The sequence below is a fragment of the Anomaloglossus baeobatrachus genome, chromosome 9, assembly GCF_048569485.1.
Source record: "Anomaloglossus baeobatrachus isolate aAnoBae1 chromosome 9, aAnoBae1.hap1, whole genome shotgun sequence".
NCBI lineage: Eukaryota > Metazoa > Chordata > Amphibia > Anura > Aromobatidae > Anomaloglossus > Anomaloglossus baeobatrachus.
In genome coordinates this window covers 54,926,594-54,940,546 of record NC_134361.1, presented here as the reverse complement: position 1 = coordinate 54,940,546, position 13,953 = coordinate 54,926,594, and the positions used below count along the sequence as shown (strand labels likewise).

The window sequence follows — 13,953 nt, the reverse complement described above, 5'->3', positions numbered from 1 at the left end:
AAAATAAAATCTTGCAACATTCACACTGGAGACTGGGGCTTTTTTAGACTCCTACTTCCTTTTTCAGGAAACAACACGGGAACATTAGTCACAATGAAAAGACGGACCCTCTCTATTATATTGTAGTATCTAATGAGTATGTGCAAAGGACATTGTTTATGGAGCTGACCATCACCTGTTGAGATTGGTGGCTCCTGTGTCATCTGCTGTGTATAGAGGTGTCACCTGTCATTGTAATCCTGCCTCTCATAACATGAAGCCTGCTGAAAACTCATCCTGAAAGGAAGTCGTAAAAAGCCTCAATGGCAAGCATGAAAACTGAAAGATTACCATTTGCTTCCTTTATTTGTTTTTAAATAAAGAAAAATATTGCTAAATGTTGTTTTAAAAAATGCAAAACAAAAACCTGATTTAATCAGTAGGTAATTTGTTTTGATGATGGCTTCCCACTTAATGCATAAGCTATGCAAGGAAATAATGGGAACCGTTCCGGTACTTGAGGAACACGGGGATTATTCAGGTACACATTGGGAGGGTTTCTACTGTAGCTGAAGGGGTTTTCTAGGATACATCGACCTTAGGCTCCCAATGTAAAAATTAAAATGAATGCTTCAATTTTATACTCTATCCTTTGCTGAATATAGACTACGGGATTAAAAAAAAAAAGCCAAAGTATTGTGACACACATGGCCAACGGAGCATAAGATGGGTACATGGAGGGCTAAAGAATTGTCGGAGGTATAGGTTGGGGATCATACCCTATATATAACTCTGTCTTGTAGAAAAGCGAGAGGTGAACATAGCCTGATTTGGATTTCTAGGTGTCTCCAGTCCTCTCCAGCAGTGCACCAATACTTGTCAGATGATGCTTTACAGCCAATCACAAGATGCCTTGGGTGTGTCACGCACGACAGACAATCCTATAGTTTCTGGCTCTGGAGAGTTTTGACTACACAAGCTGCTCTCTGATTTTCCCTTTCTCTTTAGTACCCTGTGGATTTCTTAACCTTTTCAGCTGTTAATCTTTAGCACTTCTCTATTCTGTCTTTAAATACCCTCACTTACCCTTAGGGGTACTTTGCACGCTGCAACATCGCTAGCCGATGCTAGCGATGCCGAGCGCGATAGTACCCGCCCCCATCGCGCATGCGATATCTTGTGATAGCTGCCGTAGCGAACATTATCGTTACGGCAGCTTCACACGGACTTACCTGCCCTGCAACGTCGCTCTGGCCGGCGACCTGCCTCCTTCCTAAGGGGGCGGGTCGTGCAGCGTCATAGCGACGGCAGGCGGCCAATAGAAGCGGAGGGGCGGAGATGAGCGGGACGTTAACATCCCGCCCACCTCCTTCCTTCCGCATAGCCGGCGGGACGCAGGTAAGGAGATGTTCCTCGCTCCTGCGGCTTCACACACAGCGATGTGTGCTGCCGCAGGAACGAGGAACAACATCGTAACATCGGTCGTCCCTAAATTATGGAAATCACCGATGCTACACAGATCGCCGATTTACGATGCTTTTGCGATCGTAAATCGGCGCATCTAGGCTTTACACGTTGCAACATCGTTACTGGCGCTGGATGTGCGTCACTTTCTATTTGACCCCGACAATATCTCAGTAGTGATGTCGCAACGTGCAAAGTACCCCTTACTCTGTGCTAGTAATAGGTCTAATACCCTTTACAAGTCTTCAGTGTAAGCAGTTGGATTGTATTCATCTGTAGAAACTTTGTTGTTGCAGCTCCTCTCCCTGAGTCATCTGGAGATTAGCTATTTGTTTACTTCACCTTGATTGTGATCCCTGTGCCTACTTTAGAGCTTCGTTGGGTTCACTAAGTGGTCATCCCATCCGTTCACAACCTAGTGCCTATTTAAGGGTCAGCCAGGGTTCGGTATCCAGCTCGGCACATAGGTGCGGAACCTATCTAGGCTGAAGTGGGAAGCCAGGGCTCAGCGGTAGGTTTGGTCAGAGGTCACTATCTCCCCTTTCCCTACACACAAGGTTTCCCTTCCGCCATTTGTTTGGTACTTCCCTGTACCTAGTGTGTGACACAAGATCAGCAGAATGTATTTGGCTATACGCAAATTCTAGGCAGAAGTTATATATAGCTTGGTCGTATGGACTCATGCACATTGGGAAGCACAAAAAATGGCTCCTGCTCGGAGAGTTATGAAGATAATGTTCTTGTTTCTATTGTCAATGTATGATATTTTTAGACTATAAATAAAGGTCATTGGGAAAGTGCTTTTAAAAAACTGCCACACATGACACCAAGATTGCAGCTAAAGATGTAAAAAACAAAAAGTTTTCTGATGTTTTTGGTCTAAGTGTGCCTTTTATGTGTTGCAGGTCACTCTGGAGAACTGTGTTGAGGTTGGCCGCATTGCGAACACTTACAACCTCACTGAAGTCGATAAATATGTCAATAACTTTATCCTGAAAAATTTCCCACCCTTATTAACTACGGGGGAGTTTGTGAAGCTTCCGTTTGATCGTCTCGCCTTTGTGCTTTCTAGTAATAGCCTTAAGCAGTGTTCCGAGCTTGAACTGTTCAAGGCCGCGTGTCGCTGGTTACGTTACGAAGATTCACGTATGGAATATGCTGCAAAACTAATGAAGAACATCCGGTTCCCTCTTATGACACCACAAGACCTTATTAACCACGTCCAGACGGTGGACTTCATGAGAACTGACAACACGTGCGTAAATTTACTTTTGGAAGCTAGCAATTACCAAATGATGCCGTACATGCAGCCGGTTATGCAGTCGGAAAGAACTGCCATTCGCTCAGACAACACTCATTTGGTGACACTGGGGGGAGTTTTAAGGCAACAGCTGGTGGTCAGCAAAGAGCTGAGGATGTACGACGAAAAGGCCCACGAGTGGAAATCTTTGGCTCCCATGGATGCTCCTCGGTACCAGCATGGAATAGCAGTCATTGGGAATTTTCTGTACGTGGTTGGTGGCCAAAGCAATTATGACACCAAGGGAAAAACGGCTGTGGACACGGTTTTCAGATTTGATCCTCGATACAATAAGTGGATGCAAGTGGCATCTCTAAACGAAAAGCGTACCTTTTTCCACCTAAGTGCCCTCAAAGGTCATCTGTATGCAGTTGGTGGTCGAAATGCAGCCGGTGAACTTGGTGAGACTTTCTTACTTTTAGTTTATTCTCTGCTCTTTTTTTACATTTGGGAGTTAATAACAGAAGCTGTAACGCTGTACTGGATCAGTCACATGAAAGATCACACAGCGCCAATGCACCCGAATAACTTCTAAAGCGGTCTGTTGGGGTTTCTCTAATTTTGACAGCCAAAAAAAAACAACATATACAGTATGCTGTTCTTTTTTTTTATTTTCAAAAATAACAAAGTCAGACTTTGCACTGAAAAGCCAAAATGCTAATGTGTTCTAACCTAACAGCCCAGAAATGATTTTGGCATAATGTTCTGTGCAGCCTATACAAAGTTTTTTGGACACATACCAATGAGTATATTAGGAGCCTGGGCACGCAATGTTGTGGGCGTCTCAGGGCAGGCAATATTGTGAGGATCCTGGTGCAGGCAATGTTGTGTGGGTCTCGGGGCAGGCATAGTTGATGGGGGGGGGTCTCAGGGCAGGCAATGTTGTGAGGTTTTCGTGGCATGCAGTGTTGCGCGGGGTCTCGGGACAGGCTGTGTTGGGCGGGGTCTCGGGACAGGCTGTGTTGGGCGGGGTCTCGGGACAGGCTGTGTTGGGCGGGGTCTCGGGACAGGCTGTGTTGGGCGGGGTCTCGGGACAGGCTGTGTTGGGCGGGGTCTCGGGACAGGCTGTGTTGGGCGGGGTCTCGGGACAGGCTGTGTTGGGCGGGGTCTCGGGACAGGCTGTGTTGGGCGGGGTCTCGGGACAGGCTGTGTTGGGCGGGGTCTCGGGACAGGCTGTGTTGGGCGGGGTCTCGGGACAGGCTGTGTTGGGCGGGGTCTCGGGACAGGCTGTGTTGGGCGGGGTCTCGGGACAGGCTGTGTTGGGCGGGGTCTCGGGACAGGCTGTGTTGGGCGGGGTCTCGGGACAGGCTGTGTTGGGCGGGGTCTCGGGACAGGCTGTGTTGGGCGGGGTCTTGGGACAGGCTGTGTTGGGCGGGGTCTCGGGACAGGCTGTGTTGGGCGGGGTCTCGGGACAGGCTGTGTTGGGCGGGGTCTCGTGACCGGCAGTGTTGGGCGGGGTCTCGTGACCGGCAGTGTTGGGCGGGGTCTCGGGACCGGCAGTGTTGGGCGGGGTCTCGGGACCGGCAGTGTTGGGCGGGGTCTCGGGACTGGCAGTGTTGGGCAGATCCTTCATCATACTATTGAAATGTTCATTGTGTGTTCATATTTAGGTTAGTGGGAATATAAAATCCTAAATTATTGTAAAATTGTTTTAGAATTTCGCAGTTGTCAGCGTGTCCGATACCAAAATTGGGTGTTTTAATTGCTGAACCCTTAATCGATTTGGGTTTAAGACTATACACATTAGCTCATCTACAGATTTACAGGGAAGATTTTGGTCATCTATAGTGGCCACCCATGGGAATTTACATGGAGATGATTGTAAGCAACAATTGCAGCTCGTTGAATCGTGCACATTATTGAAGCACGTAATGGCGGCATAACACACCGTCTCAGTGGGAATCACCAACAAATCAAGATAAATACGGTAGTTATAGTTAGTTCTCATTTGATCCCTATTAGTTTAAGTTCCTGGAGGTCGCAGTGATGGCAGGACGCGGCTGTCACACCTATATACATGACACCGAGGCTGGATACCGATCAGCCGTATTTCTCATACGTTGCTCACATTCCACTGAGGGCAAGTACAGGGTTATCACTTTATTGGCAGGCATAGTTTTCATGCCATTGTCATCAGCTCACTTATTAAAATGCGTACATAGATGCGTTTAAAGGGATTAGCCAATTTTTTTTAATTTTTTATATTAACGCTCTATCCTTCGGATAGGATGTCCATATCTGATCGATTGGGGTGCTACACCCTGCACACCCACCAATCACCTGTTTCCAGTGGCGGCCGTAAGCTCTGATGCTGCCGTCACTCAGCAGCGCTGTCATTTCTATAGTGGCCACAGCAGAGTACTGCAGATACACCATCAAATGAATAGGCCATCAATAAAAGTGTAGTGACCAGCAACTGTTCAGTTTAATTACCGTACTTTTTGGACTATATAACACACTTTATAACAAGAAAAACTCCTGTTAAAAAGTGTGTGCATCTTCTAGCCCGGAGGCAGCTTCCTGTCATGGAGAAGAAGTCTGACAGCGCATCCTCCCCGATTACAGAAAATTCTCTCTCCTTCCGCCCCACACTGATCTAGGTGAAAGGCTGAGGACACATTGTCGTATAGCATCTGATGATTCTCTCATGCAAGAGAATTTGATGCTGTATGCCAATGGCACTCTACTCAAGCTGTGCTGCTAGCGTGAGCCGAGTATCGCTGTACTTCGATTCTCTTGCATGTTAGAATCTCATCACAGGTACGGAGAAGATGGAGAGCTTAATCTCCCCTTCTCCTCCATTGTCTGTCTCGTGCGTTTCGAACTGCACTCCGATGACGTCCGAATGCAGTTGGATGTTTCACAAGCACTTATAGACTTGTATTGGTGCGCATGATCCGATTTTCGGAGGTACTCACTACATGCTGCAATTGTTTTCTCATGCCAAATCGACATTAGAAAGAAATCACTTGTCTGCTTTGCCCCATAGTATAAAACTGCTCCGAGTGCTATCTGATAAAACACCAGATAGCACTCGGCTCTGTTATAGTTGCATGTGAGTGAGCCCTAAATGTACATGTAGAAGAGCTGTGTGTGTAAGTGTAAATATGCATGTAGCATAGCTATGTGTGTGTTTGTGTGTATGAGTAAATGTACATATAGCAGAGCTGTGTGTCAATAAATGTGCATGTAGCAGAGCTGTGTGTATGTTGCAGAGGTGTGTGAATAAATGTGCATGTAGGAGTGCGTTGTGTGTAAATGTGCATGTAGGAGTGCGGTGTGTGTAAATGTGCATGTAGGAGTGCGGTGTGTGTAAATGTGCATGTAGGAGTGCGGTGTGTGTAAATGTGCATGTAGGAGTGCGGTGTGTGTAAATGTGCATGTAGGAGTGCGGTGTGTGTAAATGTGCATGTAGGAGTGCGGTGTGTGTGTGTGTAAATGTGCATGTAGGAGTGTGGTGTGTGTGTGTGTGTAAATGTGCATGTAGGAGTGCGGTGTGTGTGTGTAAATGTGCATGTAGGAGTGCGGTGTGTGTGTGTGTGTGTGTGTGTGTGTAAATGTGCATGTAGGAGTGCGGTGTGTGTGTGTGTGTGTGTGTAAATGTGCATGTAGGAGTGCGGTGTGTGTGTGTGTGTAAATGTGCATGTAGGAGTGCGGTGTGTGTGTGTAAATGTGCATGTAGGAGTGCGGTGTGTGTGTGTGTAAATGTGCATGTAGGAGTGCGGTGTGTGTGTGTGTGTAAATGTGCATGTAGGAGTGCGGTGTGTGTGTGTAAATGTGCATGTAGGAGTGCGGTGTGTGTGTGTAAATGTGCATGTAGGAGTGCGGTGTGTGTGTGTAAATGTGCATGTAGGAGTGCGGTGTGTGTGTGTAAATGTGCATGTAGGAGTGCGGTGTGTGTGTGTAAATGTGCATGTAGGAGTGCGGTGTGTGTGTGTAAATGTGCATGTAGGAGTGCGGTGTGTGTGTGTAAATGTGCATGTAGGAGTGCGGTGTGTGTGTGTAAATGTGCATGTAGGAGTGCGGTGTGTGTGTAAATGTGCATGTAGGAGTGCGGTGTGTGTGTGTAAATGTGCATGTAGCAGAGCTGTGTGTGAATAAATGTGCATGTAGCAGAGCTGTGTGTGAATAAATGTGCATGTAGCAGAGCTGTGTGTGAATAAATGTGCATGTAGCAGAGCTGTGTGTGAATAAATGTGCATGTAGCAGAGCTGTGTGTGAATAAATGTGCATGTAGCAGAGCTGTGTGTGAATAAATGTGCATGTAGCAGAGGTGTGTTTGTAGAATATATACTGCAAGACACTAACCATAGATTTTATTAATTCCCTATTCTACCCCAGTACATTAAAATTAGTGATAAAATGTTTTTCCTATCTCCTGCTTTCTAAATCAGGGGTGCATCTTATGGCAAGGTGCATCCTTATAGTCCAAAAAGCACAGTATGTATCTTTTTACGTAGGACCTAACTGTGTATCACACAATTTTTTTTAATCTAGTTTTTTTTTTTTTGATCAGTGCGAGTAGATCCTAGAATGGAAATCATGGCACCAATTGAAGTGTTTGGGGGCTTACTGTACCTCTACACGCTTCTGTCTCCATATAGTGCATAGCATGATATATCTCCAGTACAAAGCCACATGCGATGGTAAATGTCGTGTCTCGGGCTCAGTTGTAGGGATTCTGTGCGCGTTCTTGCATTTTCCCCCAACATCATCTGTCATGGGAGATTTGAGCCCTTTACATCAAATGTTTGGTCGATTTTGCCAAAATCGGTTCCTTAGGACAACTTTTATGTGGATAAGCTTCGTACATGGCAAATTGTGTAGCCATGCAGCCCGGCAGGAGATGGCATCGTTGGGCTCTAGTCTGGGTAACGTCCTATGACCGACAGCGCTATAGATGCGGGATTATCAGACGGCATGACATTTCGTTTTCGGGCTGGAGATTACCCGTTTTACTGCAAATGATACAATAAATAACCGGACGCGAACCTCGTCTTTCGATGACTTCTTTCAAGTTCTCCGACGATGACAAGCACCTGAGGAGTCAGCAGAATGCGGCGGACGGGTGTAATGCTTTGTGTGCACCTGCTTATTGATTTATGGCGCTTGTGTCGGAGTGTGCACATTGCTTCATTCTTCATTATCCCCTCCAGCTATAACAAAGCTAGAAAAAAAAAAGAAACCGGCTTCAAAAGCAAAGCAACGTCCTGTTCTGAATTGATTTAAGGGAAGAAAAAAAAAAAATCTCCTGGCAAATAATGTATTACAGTTTGTCGTTTTCACACACCCAAGGGTTCCCATTACTATTCATGGGTACACGCAGTTCTCCTAAAATATTCAATGTAGTTTGCCAGTGGAGATGTCTGGGATCGTGGTTGGTGAAACGTTTGATGGTTTGGGTCCCATAAAAACCTCCAGACTGGTTCCATTAGTGCTATCGAGGACGGATATATGACTAGCAATGGCACATTTCCTGCATTTATCAGTAACTACAGAAAATACGAGGAGTGTAACATTACATAGCACGGGCATGGAAGTCTTGTTGGAAACGGGGCTTCGATATTGATGGCTTGCAGATAGCTGTGAACAACTCTCTCGGCACTTGGCTTTTTCCACCAGTACCATAGAGAATGAATGGAGCTAGACCGCTATCCATAAAAATACTGAAAACTACAATTCCCATAATGCATTCTCTGTTATTAGTAATGCCTCACATAGCAATTCATTCCTTTTGGAGATCCAGTTTGTAGTGATTCTTTAAAGGGAACCTGTCACCAGATTTGGGGCCTATAAGCTGCAGCCACCACCAGTGGGCTCTTATATACAGCATTCTAACATGCTGCATATAAGAGCCCAGGCCGCTGTGTAGAACGTAAAATTCACTTTATAATACTCACCTAAATGGTCGCTGCAGTGGAGTTGGGCCATATGGGCGTCTCCGTTCTCCGGTGCCGGCGCCTCTTCTTTTGGCCGCCTTCGTCCTCCTTCTGAAGCCTGTGTGCATGACTCGTCCTACGTCATACACACTCCCCAGTCCCGCGCAGGCGCACTACAATACTGTGATCTTCCCAGCTCAGGGTAGATCAAAGTGCGCCTGCGCAGGATTTCAATGCAAGCAAGTGTGGATGACGTAGGATGCGTCATGCACACAGGCTTCACAAGGACGACGAAGATGGCCTAAAGAGGAGGCGCTGCCACCAGAGAACGGAGACGCCCATATGACCCAACTTCATTGCAATAACCGTTTAGGTGAGTATTATAAAGTGATTTTTACATTCTACACAGCGGCCTGGGCTCTTATATACAGCATGTTAGAATGCTGTATATCAGAGTCCACTGGTGGTGGCCGCAGCTTATAGGCCCCAAATCTGGTGACAGGTTCCCTTTAAAGGGTTTCTTCCAACATGTAAAGTTACCAGCTCTTCACAGGATTGGTGATAATGTGCAGATCCTGTTTCACAGCCACTGACCTAAAAACTGGTTCTCTGAAACGCCCAGTGGCCACACATAGGTGCCACCGCTAAACACACTTTATAAGGGTCAACCAGAGATAGCGGGGTACAGTGCTGGTGAAGAATTTGCATGTTGGGAGTAACCCTTTAAATGGAATCCGTCAGCAGGTTTTTGCTATGTAATTTGAAGACTGCATGCTGCAAGGGTTAACACAGAATTCAGGGATGCCAGTCTTGTTAAGGTCCGATCTGCTGTTTATTTGCTATATTTATTTAACCAGCAGGGCTTATCAATGCTCGGACTATAATGTCATGTTCACAACAGGTAACAGTTCGGCACACCCCCTCCTCTAATTGACTCCTCACTGTCCGTGTACAATCTCTATAGAGAGCCTGGTGTGTGCGGGGGCAGCTCTCTCAGTTCCGCTACATGGCTAAATCTAAAAATTCTGCTGCCAGAAATGTAAGTGTGTTATTGTTGGATTCAGAATCTCTTTGCCTACATCATATGGCTCTCATGCTGTGGGTGTGGTACCATGCTAAGGAAATAACGCACTTGCGACTAGTCCCTGCGCTCATTTACTTTTTCTAAAGATCTCTTTATCTAGGCTACTAGATACAGGGACAGTTAGGCAGGGATTAGAAATATGTACTCAGAACTGCTCGTGGTTCTGGGTGCATATTGCACCTGACAGGTTCCCTTTTAAAGAGGTTATCCACTAATTTTACATTGATGGCCTATTCTAAGGGGCACTTTGCACACTACGACATCGCAAGCCAATGCTTGCGATGCCGAGTGCGATAGTCCCCGCCCCGGTTGCAGCTGCGATATCATGGTGGTAGTTGGCGTAGCGATCATTATCGCTACGCCAGCTTCACATGCACTCACCTGCCCTGCGACGTCGCTCTGGCTGGTGACCCGCCTCCTTATTAAGGGGGCGGGTCGTGCGGCGTCATAACGACGTTACACGTTAGGTGGCCAATAAAATCGGAGGGGCAGAGATGACCGACGTAAACATCCCTCCCACCTCCCTTCCTTCCGCATAGCTGGCGTGAGCCGCAGGACGCAGGTAGGAGATGTTCCTCGCTCCTGCGACTTCATACACAGCGATGTGTGATGCCGCCGGAACGAGGAACAACATCGTAACATCGGTCATTTCCAAATTATGGAAATGACCGACGCTACACCGATGATACGATTACAACGATTTTGCGCTCCTTAATCGTATCAAAAAGGCTTTACACACTACGATATCGCCTGCGACGCCGGATGTGCGTCACTTTCAATTTGACCCCACCGACATCGCACCTGCGATGTCGTAGTGTGCAAAGCCCGCCTAAGGATAGGTCATCAATGTCTGATCAACCAGGGTCCGACAATCTGCCCGGTCGCCAATAAGCTCTTCTCGGTGCTGGTGGTACCAGCAGGTGGCTGTAAATGCTCAGTTCCAGAGCTGCACCACCAACTGATAGCAGCCGCGGTTGGGCACTGCACATTCACCTACATTTAAATCAGTAGAAGGCGGATGTGCAGAACCTAGACGAAGCCGCTATTAGAAGGCGGAGCAGCTCCGGAACTGAGCATTTCCTGCCGCTGTCACTGAGAACAGTTGATCGGTGGTGCAGGGTGTTGACCCCCCGTGGATCAGACATTGATGACCTATCCTAAGGAAAGACCATCAATGCTAAAGCAGTGGAAAACTCCTTTACGACACTGTAGTTTTTAAGAAGTACATTTAGTAACATCTTCTGATTGTTTATTATAATATTTTATTTCCTTGTTCTTGTCTTTAGGCTCAAGCTTTTTATATCTCTTACCAGGTAGGCCATGTGCTTGAACCATAATCATCATTAGAAAATGAGCTTATGGCCAACTTGTTACTGAACCGCCAAAATTTCGACAGATTTGACATTTGTTTTTTGAAATGGTCCCTCTTGACCGCTCTATTGATCCCCTGTCTGTGTCCAACTTAATAGCCTGTAATGTCCCTGCATTGACTTTGTGAAATTAGTCTCTCGGTGGAGCATGTGGCTGGTTTCAGATGGCTGTAACGCTGTGGCTACCCTGTATGGGGCCGTCCACAATCTGGGATGATCTAAGCTCCATTCAGTGTAGCCAGGGTTTATGGGGTAAAACATTGGATTCATTCATGTATTGGACAAATTGTCTCCTATGTGCCAGTGCTTGAGCAATTTTCCACATGTATCTCAAGCGTAATTGGCAAAATTGCAACGTCTTGTAAGATGCTAAATGCAGGCCGCCTACTGCAGCCACCCAGTATGTGACGTAACGCACCGAGGCACACATGGAACCGGTCAACGCCGCAATTTAGATACATGACGTACCCAATATTTTAAGAGCTAGCCTGAATTTTAAGCTCCTCCATACACCTTAGATGGCGGTTGTCCGGCTTCCCTGGTCATAGCCGAGACCTGTTTGGTGGCAGCTTATCCCAGAGGGAACACCAGGACCAATAGTCCAAAATCAGACAAGTTGGATCCTTAACTCCCCTTAGACTCCCTCTCTCCAGGGCTCCAAATATTAGACTATCAAGCAAATCTGGCAATATTGATCGGTTTGGCCACTGTTAGTCGAATATGTATGGGGGGACGTTAGCTTTATGATGCCTTTAGAACAGTAGATACTTGCGGTTTCCAAGTAAGGCCATGTTCACACATAGCTTTTTTTTGTTTGTTTTTTTTTTATAAAGGGAACCTGTCACCAGATTTGGGGCCTATAAGCTGCGGCCACCACCACCGGGCTCTTTTATACAGCAGTCTAACATGCTGTATATAAGAGCCCAGACCGCTGTGTAGAACGTAAAAAGCACTTTATAATACCCACGTAACACTGTCACTGGGGTTGGGCCATATGGGCGTCTCCGTTCTCTGGTAACGGCGCCTCCTCTTTCGGCCATCTTCATCACACTCGCCGGTCCCGCGCAGGCGCACTAGAATACTTTGATCTGCCCTGCTCTGGGCAGATCAAAGTGCGCATGCGCAGGACCTCAATGCCGGCTAGTGTGGATGACGTAGGACGCAACATGCACCGCGGCTTCAGAAGGACACAAATTTAAATTAATTGAAGAACAGTAGTAGTAGTAGTAGTAGCAGTAGCAGTAGCAGTAGCAGTAGCAGTAGCAGTAGCAGTAGCAGTAGCAGTAGCAGCAGCAGCAGCAGCAGCAGCAGCAGCAATGACAATAATAAATAGTAATTTTAATGATGATAATATCATTATAATTACTATTTATTATTGTATTGTCGTTATTATATTATTATTAATATAATAATGATAATAATAAATAGTAATTATAATGATTATAATAATATTATTATAATTACTATTTATTATTGTCATTATTACTATTTTATTATTATTTATTATTATTGTTGTTGCTGTTATTGTAGCTATGGTTGTTGCTGTTATTGTTTCTAACTTTTATAGCCCAATATAATTGGATCTTGTGTGAACTATCATTCCCCTTTAAAAGTCCAATTTTTTTTTTTATATAATTTTTTTTTTTGACTGGTTCTATTTTAAGTGGTTCTTCAGGACTCTTGAAGGCTGTCGCTCTCTCGAGCCCAGAGCCGGCAGATCTGATAATAAAACTAAGCCCCACAGGTCAGTAAACGAAATACCAGACAGATTTGCTAGCAGTCTTCTAAATCAAGCTCATAAAATGTGGAGTTACTTTATAGCTTGTGAGGTCTCTCAAAGTCACTTTATTTCTTGGGGATTTCTTTATTGCCGTGTCACTTGTTGAGATGTATTCCATCAAGTCTCCATGTATCACGCGTTTAGCCTGACACCGCGGAGCTGACGGGGCGCCATTCGTCATATTCATTTGTCTGGCTGAGATTGTTGGGTTTGTGTCTAAGGGAATGTAAATGAGGGAATCGCCATCCTGGTAGGAGAAACTATCCATATATTATTCATCAGGTTAGAAAATATAGACACCTAAAACTTGTGGCTTCAATATGGGCGTAAGTGGCCTCGATCAGATCACCAGTGCTGTGGGCATGCTCTATAGCCTGTGCAGAGGTCACTGTGCAGAGAATGGGAGAAGACAACTTGTGCTGACGTGACTGCTGCGATGTCCTCTCTGCAAAACAGAAAGTGTCCCTGTTGACATAACATTGGATTCCTATATTTGTGTATGTATCAGACGTATCCACTTACCTTTATATATGTGTTGGTAAAACTTGTTTTCCCCGCATATTTCTTACTGTTCTGAATCTTTTCTTTCCACAATAAACACATTCTTTGTATCGTAAGTGAATTGTGATGTGAAATCTTCACTTCTGCTTCCATTGTAGTCTAGCCCATCACTCATTTACAACATCGCAGTTGTTTTCTTCATGTCTGTCTGCATGTGTGCGCAAGTACAGATCCCTTAACCCCTTAACGACCGCGGGCAGTAAAATTACGTCCTATTTTAACGTGACTTAACGACCAGGGACATAATTTTACGGCCTAAACTTCATTTGATTGTCGTGGCCATGGCAACGGCTTCAAATGATGTCCCCTGCTGTTTCTTACAGCAGGGGACCTTTGCTTGACCCCAGGGGGGGTGGCATCGCCGACCCCAGGGGGGGGTGGCATCGCCAACCCCCATCGACGATCGATGTGATTGGCTTTTCAAATCTGAACCGTCAACCACATCATTCGCACTGATTTGGGCAAAAATAATGCCCGAATTAGTGCGATACTATGAGATCCTGCTATGACATGCTGTAGAAGGTACAGCAGATCAT

General features: G+C 45.9%; 1 protein-coding gene across 5 annotated transcripts in view; it reads left to right on the top strand.

Moving 5' to 3' along the window:
- Positions 1–13,953, top strand: part of LOC142251173 (kelch-like protein 13) — a 109,111-nt gene that overhangs the window by 78,954 nt on the left and 16,204 nt on the right. For all 5 annotated transcript variants that reach the window (XM_075323718.1, XM_075323717.1, XM_075323715.1 and 2 more), the window contains one exon: positions 2,349–3,144. In XM_075323718.1, the coding sequence (XP_075179833.1) occupies positions 2,349–3,144 (796 nt within the window). The remainder of the gene's footprint in view (positions 1–2,348; positions 3,145–13,953) is intronic.